Source organism: Gossypium hirsutum, chromosome A05 (assembly GCF_007990345.1).
Source record: "Gossypium hirsutum isolate 1008001.06 chromosome A05, Gossypium_hirsutum_v2.1, whole genome shotgun sequence".
NCBI lineage: Eukaryota > Viridiplantae > Streptophyta > Magnoliopsida > Malvales > Malvaceae > Gossypium > Gossypium hirsutum.
In genome coordinates this window covers 11,013,112-11,031,264 of record NC_053428.1, presented here as the reverse complement: position 1 = coordinate 11,031,264, position 18,153 = coordinate 11,013,112, and the positions used below count along the sequence as shown (strand labels likewise).

At 31.5% G+C, this 18,153-nt stretch overlaps 2 protein-coding genes across 5 annotated transcripts; both read left to right on the top strand.

Moving 5' to 3' along the window:
• Positions 1 to 868: 868 nt before the first annotated feature.
• Positions 869 to 9,022, top strand: LOC107958479 (ABC transporter G family member 39). Of its 4 annotated transcripts, XM_016894262.2 has the most exons (19): positions 869 to 1,467; positions 1,815 to 1,935; positions 2,959 to 3,047; positions 3,208 to 3,292; positions 3,382 to 3,672; positions 3,759 to 3,849; positions 3,945 to 4,845; positions 5,065 to 5,225; positions 5,440 to 5,543; positions 5,706 to 5,871; positions 6,033 to 6,116; positions 6,239 to 6,375; positions 6,503 to 6,835; positions 6,930 to 7,220; positions 7,336 to 7,419; positions 7,515 to 7,648; positions 7,738 to 7,965; positions 8,072 to 8,243; positions 8,367 to 9,022. In XM_016894262.2, the coding sequence occupies exons 1-19, from the start codon at positions 1,106 to 1,108 to the stop codon at positions 8,889 to 8,891; spliced, it is 4,359 nt and encodes a 1,452-aa protein (XP_016749751.1). In that variant the 5' UTR covers positions 869 to 1,105; the 3' UTR covers positions 8,892 to 9,022. The 4 variants fall into 4 exon arrangements, with proteins under 4 accessions (XP_016749751.1, XP_016749752.1, XP_040969275.1 ...); XM_016894263.2 differs by lacking the exon at positions 8,367 to 9,022 and having other exon boundaries at positions 8,049 to 8,184; XM_041113341.1 differs by lacking the exons at positions 869 to 1,467; positions 2,959 to 3,047.
• A 3,308-nt stretch (positions 9,023 to 12,330) lies between these two features.
• LOC107961323 (beta-amyrin 28-monooxygenase) lies at positions 12,331 to 15,128 on the top strand. The gene is made up of 3 exons (XM_016897486.2): positions 12,331 to 13,466; positions 14,345 to 14,532; positions 14,632 to 15,128. Exons 1-3 carry the CDS (start codon positions 12,518 to 12,520, stop codon positions 14,923 to 14,925), a joined length of 1,431 nt encoding a protein of 476 aa, XP_016752975.1. The 5' UTR covers positions 12,331 to 12,517; the 3' UTR covers positions 14,926 to 15,128.
• The last annotated feature ends 3,025 nt before the right edge of the window (positions 15,129 to 18,153 follow it).

The following is an 18,153-nucleotide window of genomic DNA, read 5'->3' as shown; positions in this document are numbered from 1 at the left end:
TTTTCTTTTGAGAGTTATAAAAAGGCATCAAAAAATTAGTACGAATAAAAGCTCTTATGTTAAAATTTTTTTAAGTTTTTAAATTTTGTATCCAGGATTAAAAGAAAATTAGTAACTTGTCAATACACAAAGTGAGAGCTGATAATTCTAAGCAATTTCACCTCGTTTAATACAAGGTAGAGAGTTGTGTGGTGACAATGGAGATCCCAGCTTGGTGAATTTGGAGAGGCAGGAAAAAGCCCCCTCTTTAGTCTCAAGCCCCTTTTTGTTTAAAAAAGGACATTAGAGATTGTCTTTTTATATAGGCCTTTGTAATAATAACATTCTACAATATTTAGGGCCATCGATATCAGGATATCATAGGTGGATCCCTAATGAGACGTGATAGTATATATATGTATAAGATAACTATAAACTGTAAAATTCTAAAAAAGAAAGTGGTAAAACTAACACTTCTTTAATTCCTTTTAATTTCGATATGGAGTAAAATTAACTTCTTTAAATTAAAGTAATTTAATTTTGTTAATTTTAAAAAATAAACAATTAAAAATAATTAATTGTAATGTTAATATTTTCTATTAATAATAATATTTTATTTTGATTAGTATATTAATAAATTTACTTAAAATATTAATATAGTTATTAATTATCCTTAATTATTTATTTGATAATGGGTTAAGAGAAAACAGAAAAGTTCAAAAAAAGGAACAAAATATTAGTACAAGAATATTTTGAATATTAATATAAAATATCTTAAGATAAATAGAAAACGTAATTGATTTACAGCCACGAACACCACAAGAAATAAATAGACAGTGACAAGTATGGCCTCAATTTAGATAGTCAGCACACAACAGTTGATTATAGCCGACTGGAGTCTGATGTTTAATGGATCCAACTACCTCTCTTTAATATCACAAGACGTACATTGTCTCGTTATCTTTTCAGTTCATTTCATCACTGCCAAACATTTCAAGCATCAAACACTTGCGTTCTTTTTCATCAGTGAAGTAATCAGTTTCATATAGGCAAGTAACCGACGTCGTGCCTTTGATATATCTTCCTTTCAATCGGAATGAAAAGCTAGAGTTCATTCATCATCAAGATGGCGTCAGCTTTAGCAGGAGATGATCTATCGGCAAGATCAATGAGCAGCGGGCGTGGGGGTTGGGGGTCGGCGAGGTTCCGGGATATTTGGCAAACTCCGCCCGAAGTGTTCGAGAGGAGCCAACGGCATGACACGGAGGAGGATCTCATGTGGGCTGCCATCGAACGACTTCCCATGTATGATCGCCTCCGGAAAAGTATGATAAGGAATGTTGGTGATAATGGGAAAGTTGTTCTTCACGAAGTTGATGTAACTAAGCTTGGACAACAGAATAAGAAGCAACTCCTAGACAGCATTTTGAAGGTTGTCGAACAAGATAATGAAACTTTTCTCAGGAAATTAAGGGATCGAACTGATAGGTATATCTCATTTTTAGTGAAAACCAACTTCTTCTAACTTGTATATTTTTATATTACATTTAAATCGATAAGCTTTGTATTAGAAAAAAGAAAACCTAAATTAGAGGAAGTGAAGTTCGAATCATATAATCAAATTTTAGTGGGAGGAGAATACCACCCCGATCTGAACAACTATACTCAAACTGTATTATATGTAAAACCTTTAATTTTTTTGTCTAAAACTATTTATCTTAAAGGTTTTTAGAATTTAAATTTTATGGATAATTGATTTGATTAATTCTTTTTTAGAATTTAAACAAAAATCGATTTCTGATCTAATATATTGAATTGGGTTATGAATGATGAAGAGTTGGCATTGAAATTCCAAAAATTGAAGTTAGATTTGAGCATTTATCAGTTGAAGGAGACGTTTACGTAGGAAGCCGAGCTCTTCCTTCACTGCTTAATGTTACCTTGACTATTATAGAGGTATCCCTTCACTCTTTTTCTTTTTCTTTTTCTTTGTAAGTTTAAATTTTATTAGAATAATTTCAAAGGATTAGTTTTTAATGATTAATAAATTGTGAATTGAGTTGTAGTCCAATTGACTTGTAGTAGTATTATAGAAATTGTATATATGAATTGTATAATATTTTTTCAATTTAACAAATAGTTAAAAAAGTAGAAGTGAGCTTCTTCAAGCATTTGGAATAAGTTCGAATTATTAAATCGACATTGTTGAGAGGATTTCATTTAAATACTACTATTGGCTCAAATAAAATTAAACTTATACATTAAAACGGATAAAAATAACAAATATTAAAACTTTTAAACATCATATATTTTTACAAGGTTTTTAATTAATATCAAACTGTCATATCAACTCTCTTTTAACGTTAATCATTTTAAAAATTTATATTGATTAAACAAAAATTAATTAATAACAGCAGTGAAGTAATATTTTGGATTTATGGTTAGTGTTTGTAAGATTTAGGATTTAGGATTAATGTTAATATTTAGGGTATATGAGTACTGATTAAGATTTAAAGTTTAATTTAAGATCAGTTAATTAAAGTAAAAAAATTAATTATATTTAATTTGTATTTATTTATACTATGTTTAAGTTGATAATTATGTAGGTGTCTCATATCAATTTATTTAGAAAGTAACCAATATTATTTTAACGGTGTTTCTTACTTTATTTATTTATAGTTTAACATAAAATTTACTTTAAACCTCAAAAAGAATTTAACTTAAAAGAAAACAACAAATATTCAGATTAGAAGTTAGGGCATTAAAAATATCAAAGTTTGAAATTTACCATTTTATAATCTGACTTATGACACATTGACGTGACATAACTTAATTAAGTGCTACAAATCAACTTTTTAGGGTTAAGTTAGATCCAAAAACTTTGGTTGTATTGATAATTATAGTTTATTTTTATTACAATATATTCTAATTTCGATAACTAATATATTTTTAAATTTTTTATGCTGCCATGAACCATAGAGTATTCTTGGATTGGTTCGGCTTGTACCTTCTAGGAAAAGAAAGATTGAGATACTTAAAGATGTCAGTGGAATTGTGAAACCGTCAAGGTAATTTAGGAAAAGAAAACATTAATTATCATTTCAACTTATTTGTAAATTTGGATAGAGAAATCAGAAATGTTAAATTGAACTTGTTAATGAGGATATAATTTGAAGGATGACATGTCCAGTTATTTATGGATTAATGATCTGTTCTGAAAATTTATAGGATGACCCTAGTTTTGGGTCCTCCAGGTGCAGGGAAAACAACATTCTTGCAAGCACTTGCAGGAAGGCTTGATCAGGATCTAAGAGTGAGTCTCTTTAAGATTTCTTTTTCCATAGGACTAACGATGGAATTATCTTAAATATTTAGCTTCAATAACTTGGCATTGGTGGGCAGTCTAGTGGGAGAATCACATATTGTGGTTATGAAATGAGTGAGTTTATTCCTCAAAGAACATGTGCTTATATCGGTCACCATGATGTTCACCATGGTGAAATGACAGTAAGGGAAACATTGGATTTCTCGGGACGGTGTCTCGGTGTTGGCACCAGATATGAAATATTGAAAGAGCTGTCAAAGCGGGAAAAAGAGGCAGGGATCAAGCCAGATCCTGAAATTGATGCATTCATGAAAGCAACAGCTATGGCAGGCCAACGAACCAGCTTGGTTACAGATTATGTTCTTAAGGTTGTTTGGTTTTCATCTAAGTTTTCTATTTGTGTACTAAACCCCAATCCAAGCACATTAACCCTTTTTAAGAATCTTTTAATCAGATACTTGGACTAGAAATGTGTTCGGATACTCTGGTCGGGGACGACATGCGTAGAGGTATTTCTGGTGGTGAAAAGAAGCGTTTGACCACTGGTATGCTTCTACCAAAATTTGAATTTCTCCTGAGAATGGTGCTGAATGTCGTTACATATTGGCAGTCTAATAGTTTGGGTTCGCCTGAATTGCAGGAGAGATGTTGGTTGGTCCAGCAAAGGCCTTCTTCATGGACGAAATATCAACGGGGCTGGACAGTTCTACCACTTATCAGATTTGCAAGTTCATGAGGCAAATGGTTCATATCCTGGATGTAACCATGGTCATTTCTCTTCTCCAACCAGCACCCGAGACATACGATCAGTTCGACCACCTTATCCTACTTTCGGAAGGTCAAATTGTCTACCAAGGTCCCACCCAAGGTGTCCTTGAGTTCTTTGAATACATGGGTTTCAAATGCCCTGAAAGAAAAGGAGTTGCAGACTTTTTGCAAGAAGTAACTTCCAAGAAGGACCAAGAGCAATATTGGTTCAGAAAAGACCAGCCTTATAGTTATGTTACGGTTTCCGAGTTTGTGCAGGGGTTCAACTCATTCCACATTGGCCAACAGCTTGAATCCGATCTGAGGGTTCCTTATGACAGATCAGTAGCACGCCATCCTGCATTAGTTACAGAAAACTATGGCATTTCAAACTGGGAGTTGTTCAGAGCATGCTTTGCAAGGGAGTGGTTGCTAATGAAACGTAACTCATTCGTGTATGTATTCAAGACAGTCCAAATTACGATCATGTCATTGATTGCCATGACCGTATTTTTCAGAAAAGAAATGCATGCAGGCAATTTGGAAGATGGTTCGAAATTTTTCGGAGCTTTGTTTTACAGTCTAATCAATGTAATGTTTAATGGGATGGCAGAACTTGCAATGACAATTTTCAGGCTTCCTGTTTTCTATAAACAAAGGGACTTCTTGTTCTATCCTCCATGGGCTTTTAGCCTTCCCATTTGGATCATCAAGATCCCATTTTCATTAATGGAATCCGGAATATGGATCTGCCTCACATACTACACAATTGGATTTGCTCCAGCTGCTAGCAGGTAGGGTGTCTCCACATTTTCACAATCACCATTCTCACATACCACGAAATTAGTAGTTTCTTCACAACCATGAAAATTAGGAACCTTAGTCAGAGTTTAGTTATTCTATTTCTATATCCTAATAATCACTGGTTTAGTGAACACTCAAAACTAACACTTTAAACTGTAAAGTGTAATAGTTTCTTTTATATAATAATTCTTTCCCTTTTATATATCCAGGTTCTTCAGACAGTTCCTGGCATTCTTTGGCATACATCAAATGGCTTTATCCCTCTTTAGGTTCATTGCTGCTGTAGGAAGAACACAAGTCATTGCAAACACATTGGGTACCTTCACCTTGCTAATGGTTTTCGTGCTTGGAGGTTTCATTGTTGCAAGAGGTAGGTAAATTCATCTATAATTACTATCAAAGAGCGTTGCAGTTAAACCAAGCAGTAAGCAAAAGGGAAAGCAATATGGTATTCCTATTGTCAAAATTCTATTAGATGATTGTTTCTGTTTATCGTTTGATCTGTATAATTAATATTTTGCAATTTTTTTTTTTTGTTATAATCCGCTTTGGTTCAAGCATGGTAACCCTTTGTCTAATTGCAGATGACATTGAACCATGGATGATATGGGGCTACTATTTGTCTCCAATGATGTATGGACAAAATGCCATCGTCATGAATGAATTTCTTGATAAAAGATGGAATACAGTAAGATCTCTTCCCTTTTATTTGTCTTCCAATTTGAAGCATATATGCATGTGTATGTATATGTATATGTCGATATAGTATGGATGCATCTCCGTGTATAAGCACTGGTTAGGCACTTACATTTTCCTGACCTTACTGTATCACAAAATGCTGTATATGCAGCAAAATAATGACACCAGAATTAATGCAACTACAGTCGGACAAGTCCTTCTAAAGAGTAGAGGTTTCTATACAGAAGATCGTTGGTTTTGGATTTCTGTTGCAGCGCTGTTCGGATTTTCTGTTCTCTTCAACATTTTATTCATTGTGGCGTTGACTTACCTCAACCGTAGGTTACCTTATTAGTTTCTTTCATTTTAACGAAATCTCAATACTTCAAACAACTGCTATATGAATCAAAATCCAACTTTAGGGCTGCTTGCTTTCGTACTTGTAATCTCTTCCATCCAAAAGACATTTCAAGTGGTTTTTATGTGAACCAATTTTCAGCTCTGCGTGATTGCAAAGCAATAGTTGTTGATGAAAATGAAAATACGAACAAGAAAGAGTCATCCTCGGGAAAAAACATACCAGGTAAGGAAACATGCTGAATATTTGATCGAGAATGTTGTATTAACATATCACTTCCAATCGTAAGGAGCAAAACCATTCTTCCTAGATGATGCTTTGCCTGACCTTTTGTGAGTGGATTGTAGGTACTGATCTGCCAGTGAGAAATTCTTCGGATGCCACCAACATCACGGACCGACCGACTGGAAGAGGAATGGTGTTGCCTTTCAAACCACTTTCACTTGCGTTCAACCATGTTAGCTACTCTGTAGATATGCCTTCTGTAAGTTACTAATTCCTCAACACTTCCCATATTATTGTAATGTAAGATCAATGCAACATTTCATTCGAGAACATTTTGATTTCAAGAGGCAAGCGGTTAAGGTGAAATGTTGGTTTTCTTTTTCTAGGAAATGAAGAGCCAAGGTGTTGAAGAGGATCATCTTAAGTTGCTACGAGATGTTAGTGGCGCTTTTAGACCAGGGATATTGACAGCATTGGTGGGTGTCACTGGTGCCGGAAAGACAACCCTGATGGATGTATTAGCAGGAAGGAAAACCGGGGGATACATTGAGGGAAGCATAAGCATCTCTGGATATCCAAAGAACCAAGCTACATTTACTCGTGTCAGCGGCTACTGCGAACAAAATGATATCCACTCTCCTCATGTCACAGTCTATGAATCTCTGCTGTACTCAGCCTGGCTTCGTCTTTCTTCAGAAGTTGACACCAAGACAAGAAAGGTTATGCCATTTCCAAAAAAAGTATCCGTCCCTTTCTGTTGTAATTACCAAAAAAAAAAAAGGGTTTAAATTTGATACTCTGGACTATGCACAGATGTTCATTGAAGAGGTTATGGAGTTGATTGAGCTCAAGCCACTACGGGATGCTATAGTTGGCCTTCCAGGAGTAGATGGTCTTTCAACAGAACAAAGGAAGAGGTTGACAATTGCAGTTGAATTGGTTGCTAATCCTTCTATCATCTTTATGGATGAGCCAACATCCGGGCTTGATGCCAGGGCCGCTGCGATTGTAATGCGGACAGTGAGAAACACCGTTGATACGGGGAGAACCGTAGTGTGCACCATTCACCAACCTAGCATAGACATCTTTGAGTCTTTTGATGAGGTATATAGGCTTTATTTTGCTAGATTCTTGTCTCAGAATTTGCTGCCTATGCTTTCCTCTAAATTATTATTACATTTATGTTAGTCATTTTCAACTTGCTATTTTACTTGTTCAGTTGCTGTTGATGAAAAGAGGAGGGCAAATCATCTATGCCGGACCTCTTGGTCGCAACTCTCACAATCTTGTACAATATTTTGAGGTGAGCATTTGGTTTTCCGTAGGTCAATTAATGATAGAAAATTCATATTAGACTGTTAAAATTTATCAGCAACATGTGCGCTACTTGCATTGCAGGCTATACCAGGAGTTCCAAAAATCAAGGAAGGATATAATCCAGCAACATGGATGCTTGAAATCACCGCTCCTGCAGTTGAGAATCAGCTGAATGCAGACTTTGCAGAAATTTACGCTGAATCCTCCCTTTATCAGTATGTTCCAATTCAATTCCATAATTAAGACGAAATTAAGAAGTGGTAGTTTGATATTTGCTTCCTCTATATTGTTGTAAAACTTGCAGGAGGAATCAAGAACTTATTGAAGAGCTCAGTCATCCGGTTCCGGGCTCTGAGGATCTCCACTTTCCGACCAAATATTCTCTACCATTCCTCTCTCAATGCAAGGTTTGTTTCCTGAAACAACACTGGTCTTACAAGAGGAACCCTCGGTACAATGCTATTAGGTTCTTCACAACAATTGTCGTCGGCATCTTGTTCGGCCTTATCTTTTGGAACAAAGGACAACAAATGTAAGTAATGTGTTCCTTCAATTCTTCGATTAAACAAAGATTATTGCCGTTGATTATACAATGTAACGGTAACAGCAAACTAGTTTTATGTCTTAACCATGAACAGAGCAAAACAACAAGATGTGCTGAACTTTTTCGGAGCGATGTATAGTGCAGTATTTTTCCTTGGAGCAGTGAATGCTACAACGGTGCAAGGCGTAGTTGCAATAGAGAGAACCGTTTTTTATCGCGAAAGAGCTGCCGGGATGTATTCTGAACTTCCTTACGCGCTAGCGCAGGTGAAAATGATCAACTATGTCCATTGGAGTGATCTAATGACGGAATTTAAGTTGAAATACTTAATTCGACCATCATTAATGTTAGACCTAGAATCATTCTCCCAACCTTACTTTGTTGTTCAGGTGGCAATTGAGATAATCTATACCGCAATCCAGACAGCGATCTACGTTGCACTCCTATACTCAATGATTGGGTATGAATGGAAGGCCAGCAACTTCCTATGGTTCTACTACTACATAACAGCTAGTTTTGTCTACTTCACACTGTATGGGATGATGGTTATTGCTCTCACTCCAGGGGCACAAGTTGCTGCAATTGTCATGTCATTCTTCCTAAGTTTATGGAACATCTTCTCGGGTTTTCTCATCCCGAGACCGCGAATCCCGGTATGGTGGAGGTGGTATTATTGGGCAACTCCAGTGGCTTGGACACTCTATGGCCTTATTACGTCTCAATTGGGTGACCGAAACTCCGATCTTGAGGTGCCTGGATTTCCCGACATTCCGGTTAAGAGATTCATTAAGGAAATGTTCGGTTTCGAGTATGAGTTCCTTCCTGTAGTTGCTGTCGTACACATCGGTTGGTGTCTGTTGTTTTTCTTGGTATTTGCCTACGGTATCAAGTTCCTTAACTTTCAAAGAAGATAATTCTCTTGTTTCTTCAACGCGTATGTTAGTTATAGGATAGATGGTGTCACAATCGGCACACTACTCATATCACAACATCAAACAATACCCTGTAGAAACCACATCAATAACATTCAACCTTTGATTTTAAAGCTGAGAATTGTTTATCAAAATCAGATCCGTGATTAAATTAGTCATATTATTAGTTTTTGATCTAATGAACAGTTTAACTAATTTTCAATTAAAAATAATAATAAAATATTATATCTTTTTTAAAACTCAACTTTAACGGCTCACATGCTGTTTTTAATTTCCTAAGTAGAGAATAAAAATATTTTTAATTAAGATTGAAACCATAATAAAATTAAAAATCAAATTGTTGGAAAACATAAACCGAATAAAGAATAAACTTCCCAATATCTTCCTTTAAATATTACTTTTACCGAATCTCAACTTTTCTATGTATCAATCTTCCATGTCTCATGTCCCTCAAACTCTCTCTCATATAAATTTCTACAATTCTACGTGTTTTTTTTTTTTTCCAAAGTCTTGGCTTTCTCTCAGGGCCTAACCTTTTCTTTTCTTTCTTTTAGCTTATGTAATGAGTGGGTGGGTGGGTGGGTGGGTTTCTTTTGTTTATTATTATTTTCTATTTTAAGGTTTTGGGATGTTGTTTTCTTTCCTAAGCTTATTCCGTCTATTTTTTTAAAAATGGATTCAATTAATTTTTTTTTTCTTTTATTTTTTTATTATTGATTCGTGGTTTAATTATAAATTTTATTGATTCATGATTTAAACGAATTTTTATTAGTAATGGATCGATTCTCAATCTAATTAGTTTGATTATCTAATTTGATTTTAAACAAGTGATATATTTTATTGATATAAGCTTTCTTCAGGTTTTTTGTCATCTTTTTGGATGAAAATATACTATAAGGTTTCTAATTGCTATGTGTTTCCATATTTGTATAATTCCAGCTATTTCTATAGAAGTAAAACAAGTGACATATTTTTCTGTGAAGTACTTACTTTTAGTTTTAATGCTGTGGATTAGTTTTTTTAATTTTTGATTCCTTCATCATGAAATGCACATACATTAATTTTTATATTTTTATCATGAAATGCAGATAATACTTTTGGATTATGTTAAAATCTAAACTAGATTTTGGTAGGTTATGTCAACACTGCTCAAATTATGCTAATACTTTTGGATTATGTCAAAATCTAAGCTTAATTTTCAGCTTAGCCCAATTCAAATTAATGAATTGAAGAAAATCATTAACAAAGAAAATCTAAGACAATAAAAATAACTAATTGAAGCAAAAAAATTTATATATTTTTATTTTCATTTCTCTCAACTTTTGATCAACAATTTTTAATCACCAATTCACTCCATTAAAAGCTTAGAGTTTACATTATATTCTAATTTGTTTATTATTTTATTTATCAGATTATAAATTTATTAACAAAATAAAAAAAAAAGGTAGAAATGTTAGTTGATACATTCTTTTCCCTTTTTTGGTAATAATGTTAGAACATATACAATAAAAAAAGATGGTGAAGGTTTTAAGTTAGATTATTTATGATTTGAATTGAATATCAGAATTTAAAGTTGAGGAAGGAGACAGTAGTTATTACAAACAATATCTTGCTATAAGAATGCTACAACATATATCTCATCAACAAAATTTGTAATGTTAGTTTGAGGTCTGATTTTAAAGGTCACAGCTATTTTTTATTATTCTGTACATTGAAGATTTTAAGCCTCCCCAAGAGGTTGATTTTGAAGCTCCAATCCTTTATTATATTATATAACATATCCCATCAAAAGAGAGAAAATATTTAATGCTAAATCAGATCATAGTTATGAGTAATTAATTAAATAAGTACAATATTTGTAAAAATTGAAACATATGTGTTTGTAAGTGAGAAAAGTATAACTTCACATTATCAAATTTAAATTTTAGATTTTACAAATCATAAATTGGATGAAAATATATGTAATTATATATAGAAAATATATAATTTGACATTATTTTTAAAGATTGATGAATAACTATTTATTATAAATTATTATTATTAGAGAAGAGAATAACAAAATTTGAATTTATATTATTTAAATGTGAAACGGAAATTTTAATTACAACTGTAAGCAAATCTTGATAGTGATAGAATTTAAATTTTTAGTTGAAAATTGTTAGTTTATGCTTTTGGGCACACTAATGATAGAATATAACCTATAAAAAATAATTAATGATTCAACCTACTTCACCTTTGATTTTAAAGGTTGATTATTCAGCATTTATTTATTAGTACATGAAATTCTAACACATATCTATGATACAGTAAAATTTTTGAAAAGTTAGATATAAAATTTAAGAGTTAATATGTTGATTATCTCTAAAATTTTCCTAAAACTATTTAGTTTATATTTGAATTTTTTGGGTCTAGTTGGTATTTGAATTTGTATTACATTATTCAAATTGTTACTTCCACATTAACAACATTAGCAACACTGATGATCAATCCAATGGTGATATGTAATAACCCCTCAATATGACATGCGACAAACATAAATTAAAAAATCTTTAAAAATATATAAATTAATAAAAAAAGTATAATTTTTTCACATAAGGAATGAAGATGTATTTTTAGTAATTTATATATTTTTAATTTTAATACAAAATCAAAATTTTTTTGTTATTATTATTTACAAAAACATACAATATAATTTTATAATAAATACAATTAAAAATATATAAAAAGCTATAATATTATGAAAAATATATAAAATTTTACAACATATAATATATAAATAAAAGAATTTATTTTATAAGTTTATAAAAATACATACATATATAAAAAAAACAAAAAAATTATAAATTTATAAAAGAATATATAAATATATAAAAGAACTAAAAGTGCATAAACAATGAATTTGGAGTAATTGCTGTTAAGATGCATTTGAATTTGAAACAATCTGTTTAGATTCATTAAAAAACCTTTTTATATTTTTTATTAATTTTTATATTTTAAATTTTTATATATTTTTAATTTCAAAACAATAATAATATCTTGATATTTTATATATATATAATTAAAAACATATAAACTTATTAAAAAAATTACATCGGGGATGAATTTTTGAGAAATGAGTATCCAAATTTAAATATATCAAGACAAATATTGATCAAGATTAATTTTTGAATAATTCAATAATCATTTTATAATTTTTTAAAATTAGATGATTAAAATATAGATTTACTAATAATTTAGAGGTGCAGTTTACTAAAAAAACAAAGGACGACACTTCAACTAAATTATTTAAATAAATATAAAAATCCTCAATTTATTCCGTTCTGTGTCTGTTCCATAAATTAGTTATAGCAGTTGCATGGATCCAACAGTGAAGTTCATTTCGGCAACAGAAGGAAAGCAACATAAAAAAGAATAAAGCTTATAATTTGTTCCAGGTGAAGCTTTCATGAATTGTATTTTTTAGTGAGACTAAAAGATCCTATCATATGCTGTTTAGTGAAGAATCTGCACATAGGCTTGCCCATATATATGTATACTCTTGCTAGATCATTTCCATATGCAAATATCTAAAAGAAAACAAAACCAAATTTGATCGTCAACAAACAAACATGGATCCCATCCTACTTTTCTTTGCAACCTTCTTCCCACTACTGTCTCTTGCATTCCTTATATTCTACAAAAAATCTAATTATGCCTCGAACCCTAACCTTCCGCCCGGCAGGATGGGATTGCCGTACATCGGTGAAAGCATCGAGTACCTCTTAACAGGTCGAAGGGGTCACCCCGAGAAGTTCTTAAAAGATAGAATGGCCAAATACTCTTCGCAAGTCTTCAAAACTTCGATATTCGGAGAACCCATGGCCGTTGTTTGCGGGGCTGTCGGTAACAAATTCTTGTTCTCCAACGAAAACAAGCTCGTCACTTCGTGGTGGCCGGATTCCGTGAACAAGATTTTCCCTTCTTCAACGCAAACGAGTTCGAAAGAAGAGTCGATCAAGATGAGGAAAATGCTGCCTAATTTCCTAAAACCAGAAGCCTTGCAAAGATACATAGGGATGATGGATATGATTGCCCAAAGACACTTCGAAGCCAGTTGGGAAGGCAAGCAAGAAATAACAGTGTTCCCACTTGCCAAAAGATACACCTTTTGGGTGGCTTGCAAAGTGTTTCTAAGCATAGAGGACCCCGTCCATGTATCTAAATTTGCCGACCCTTTCAATGCTTTAGCCGCCGGAATCATTGCCGTCCCCATTGACTTACCGGGAACACCTTTCCGGCGAGCTATCAATGCTGCTGAAACCATCAGGAAGGAGTTGATGGCGATCATCAAGCAAAGAAAGATGGATCTCGCAGAAAATAAAGCAACCCCAAACCAAGATATATTGTCCCACATGTTGCTTGCAACCGATGAGAAGGGGCAGTTCTTGAATGAATTGAACATTGCTGATAGGATCCTGGGTTTGCTGATTGGCGGTCACGATACTGCCAGTGCTACCATTACTTTCATTGTCAAGTATCTTGCTGAGCTTCCTAATATCTACAGCGAGGTTTACAAAGGTGTGATTTTCTAAACCCTTTATTAATCTTGTTCTTTTTCCTCATGCAAGAAAGAAATTAACATTTTGGTTAAGTGTCGTGGAAAAACAAATTACTTGTTTGTTTCTTCGATTTTTTCCCTTCCATTCCTTTCGTGTCCATTGATTTTTAGTCACATAAAACAATTTTGGAAAATTATCATATCAGCATAGAAAAATTAATTGTAATCCATATAGCAACGAAATAGCCAAGTTAAAGCATTTCGTTTTCATTGGTTTAATCGGTATAAAAAAAATGGCAGACTACTCTAGTTACCCAACCATGTCAATAAAACTGAGAATAAAATCCAAAGTTTAGCTTAGTTTATGCAGCCATGTAAGTTGTTTTAAAATATCAAAATTCCAAGCATTGTAAATTTATAATGAATAACATGACATTTTATCATTAATTAAGTAAAATAAAAAATAGTGGAGAATTTATAAATAAATATTAATAATTTTATTTAAACATAAATAAATATTAAAATCTTATACTCTAAACCCTTAAACCTATAATTCTAAATTTGAGGATTATTATTTTATTTATTATATTTAGGTTCAATATGTTTATATATTTATTTACAAGTCTTCCATATTTTATGTTTAATTTAATGAAGATATGTCATGTTATTATTTATTAATGGTGTGAATGAAATTGTAAAATTAATGTTGAAATTGCATGAAATGTAGGGTATTGTTTTTTATATAAATAGAAAAACAATGTTTATTATCACAACATTAACTCAAGAAACAATAGATAGATAAGGGATTAACTTGGTAAGTATGGAAAAAACATATGAAGTAGGAGTTTTAGATTAGGGCAAGAGAGCAAAAAAGTGTGACAAAGGGTACGTGTGGCAGAACAAATGGAGATATCAAGATCAAAGAAAGAAGGGGAGACGCTAAACTGGGAAGACATACAAAAGATGAAATATTCATGGAACGTAGCCTGCGAAGTGATGAGACTTGCGCCTCCGCTTCAGGGTGCTTTCAGAGAGGCCATCACCGACTTCACCTTCGCTGGTTTCTCCATTCCCAAGGGCTGGAAGGTTCCTTCTTTTTTTCTCTTGTGAAATCTTAACACACTCTCTCTCTATGTATAAAACTCCATGATCAGCAACTAAAGTGATTTACTGAAACTGGAACAGTTGCATTGGAATGTGAATTCAACCCACAAAAACCCCGAGTGCTTCCCTGAGCCAGAGAAGTTCGAGCCTGCAAGATTCGAAGGCAGTGGACCAGCTCCTTACACATTTGTCCCCTTCGGAGGAGGGCCAAGGATGTGTCCTGGGAAAGAGTACGCTCGTCTGGAGATACTGGTTTTCATGCACAATGTAATCAAAAGGTTTAACTGGGAAAAGCTGATACCTGATGAGATGATAATAGTGGATCCACTCCCCATGCCTGCTAAAGGACTCCCTGTTCGCCTCCTTCCCCATTAATCCCAACATGCAACTTATTTTCTCTTCACCAATTTCAATAATTAAGAAATCAGTCTTAGCTCTCTCAAACAAGCAGAGCAAACCATTTCACTGCTATTCCTTCCCTTGTTGTATCTCTCTTCTTTCTTCATCTTTAAATCTTAATTAAGGATAAACTTCCTCCATACTATATTCATTGTGATACTGGTACTTCCTAAATTATAATAAATTTCTTACATCTTGATATAATATCTCAAATTTTGATATATATATATTGGGATAAAACATGCATATTGAATTCTTCACAAATTTGAGTTTAGTCCGCATAATTTTTATTTTTAAGAATTTAATTTTCTTCTTTTCATATTTTAAAATTTAGATTTAATCGTCAAATTGTTAATTGTTGATATGAAATTTTGAAATAAAATAAAATTAATTAGTAGCAATATAATTAGAAAATAACATTGTAATAAATTTAAATTTAACAAAATAATTTTAAAGTGTTAACAAAATAACAATTGCACTTGAAATTTAAAATCTAGAAAGTATATAAATTCTGAAAAATAAAAATATAAAATTAAATTCCAAATTTATGAGGAGCATAATTAATTTTTCAGGTATTTATAATAGAATATTTCAATATTATTTCACTCAAGTAAATTAACTCTAAGCTTACTGTAACACCCCTAACCTTAAATCGTCGCCGGAACAGGGTTACGAGGTATTACCAGATAATCAGACAATTTACGATTAATATTCAAATAATTATCGAACATATTATAATATAATCATAAATTCATATAAAACTTTCGCTAATTGACTCTTTTTTTTAAAAAAAAAACTCAATATAACCCTTTTATAAATATCTAACATTTTCTGTAATTTCAAATCACAAATCACAACCAAACCAATTCCAGTATTCCAACCAACACAATTTCATGTTTAATCGTATTAAAATCATACCTATAACAATAATTTGATAATTTACTCTATGAACATTTATGTTACCATTAAAAATTAAATTAGAATTTCATTCATCCATTCTACATTTAGCACCAATTATACCATGCATATCATGTAAATTTTCATACCATTCCATTAGTTTAAACACCAAAATATCAAATACCATTCTTTACAACAAAAATTATATAGCATTTTAAAGTGACCAAATTAACATCTATGTACATGCCACTTTTGCTAAAAGAAGAATACATCACCGAATTTTGCGCTGGAGTCGAGATCGCCTGAATGCTAAACTGAGACTCTAAACACCTATTGATCTGCGCACGGAAACAACCGCACGCTGAGTATTTTATACTCAGTGGTATTACTATAATTCAAATTATAAATAACCAAATAAATTTTCACATAATCAATCATATAATACATGAACACATATTGCTTTAATTTATACACTACTTTCATTCCATATCAATAACAATTCAATTTAACCAAAAAACAATCAAATATCATAAACAATTAGGTACTAATAACCTTTGAAACCTTTGATTTATCCATTTCATTCTCATTTCTCAATTTCATCACATATCACTTATATGTATCAATTTTTCATTTCTATTCAATTTTTCTTTTTCACATCGTTTATCCCTATTAACAAAATTCAAACCTTGACGGATACACGGATCCAACCAATACACCAGAATGACACCCAGTGCCTTATCGGATAGTTCGAAGCAATAAAGTGACACCTAGTGTCTCATCGGCCTAGCCAAAGTAAAGTGGTACCTAGTACCTCATCGAATCTATCCGAAGTAAAATAGTGACACCCAGTGTCTCATCGACTGGAGGTCGAAGTATCCCTCAACACTTCCAATCCTATGGCATGCCAACTATATCCGACTTAGCCCAACTAATTAATAGGGATTTTCAATTCACAATTCCTATCACTTTCAATTTCAATCTCAATTTCACTTTCACCTTCAATTTTGATCGCAAATCATTCAAATTCAATTCAAATATACTATTAATTCAATATCAACTTTCATTCATCTCAATATTAACACTTACCTCATATTCACTTATTAAATATGAATATCAAAATAAACATTAAATAATGAATAACTTGAATTATAGTAATACAAATTCGAATTTCGCGATTACTCTTCGATAACTTTCTCCTTTTCTTTTTGTGCCAATGCCTACGGTTCTTTGCTAGCTACGAAAATAATAATAATTTACACTATTAATTACAGAACTAGTTAATAATAATAACTGAATTTCTCTCCAATTTATACCCTAATTCCAATTTAATCCTAATTAACTCATTTACTTTTCTAACTCAATTCATACTTTATTTCTATTCAATTTCCTTCCATATTCTACTTAACTATCTAAAGTTCATAATAAAACCCTAATTTAAAAATTCTTTCAATTTAATCCCTACAACTGAAAACTTATAGCCTAATTTACAATTTAATCCTTTAATCAATTCTAACTTAAAATTCATTTAATTAAATCCCTAATTCATTATTTTGTTCAACATGAACTATGTTCAAAAATCTAAAAACTTTCAAAACCTCAACTTAATTTCAACAAAACTTTGTTCTAAAGCTTCTAAAACATCAAAATTAAGAGAAAAAGACTTAATTGACTTACCTATTTAAACTTCAAGCTTTAAAACCCAATTTTTCCTTTTATTTTTCTTTCTTTCTTTCAGCTACTTTCGAAATGTTCTCTGCTTTCCTTCTTTATTCTTTTGGTTTGTTTCTTTTATTATTTACTTTATATTCTTTTAACATTTAGCTAATGTAGATTTTCATTAATATAATAATTTAATATATAATATACAAATATCATTACTTAAAATTTAAGAAAATATATCATTATAATACAAGTGTTTAAATACATATTTTACACATGTACTATTCCATCATCATACATTTGTCATATTTTTATTTATTCATCCTATAAAAATATCATAATATAATTAATATAAATTATAATTTAATAATAATAATAATAATAAATATCTATTTAATAACAAGTATAAATATTACAATTGTACAGATATATTTTTATACATTTGTACAATATCATCACCATCCATTTGATAAATTTTTAATTTATTTATCATACAAAAATCTTATAATATAGTTATTTAATTAATAAATATCTTTTAACTTATAATAAATAATAAATATCTTTTTACTTAAATAAAAAGTAATTAAATATTTAATTTACAATTGCACAAATATGATTATTACACATGTATATTTTATTTATTCATTT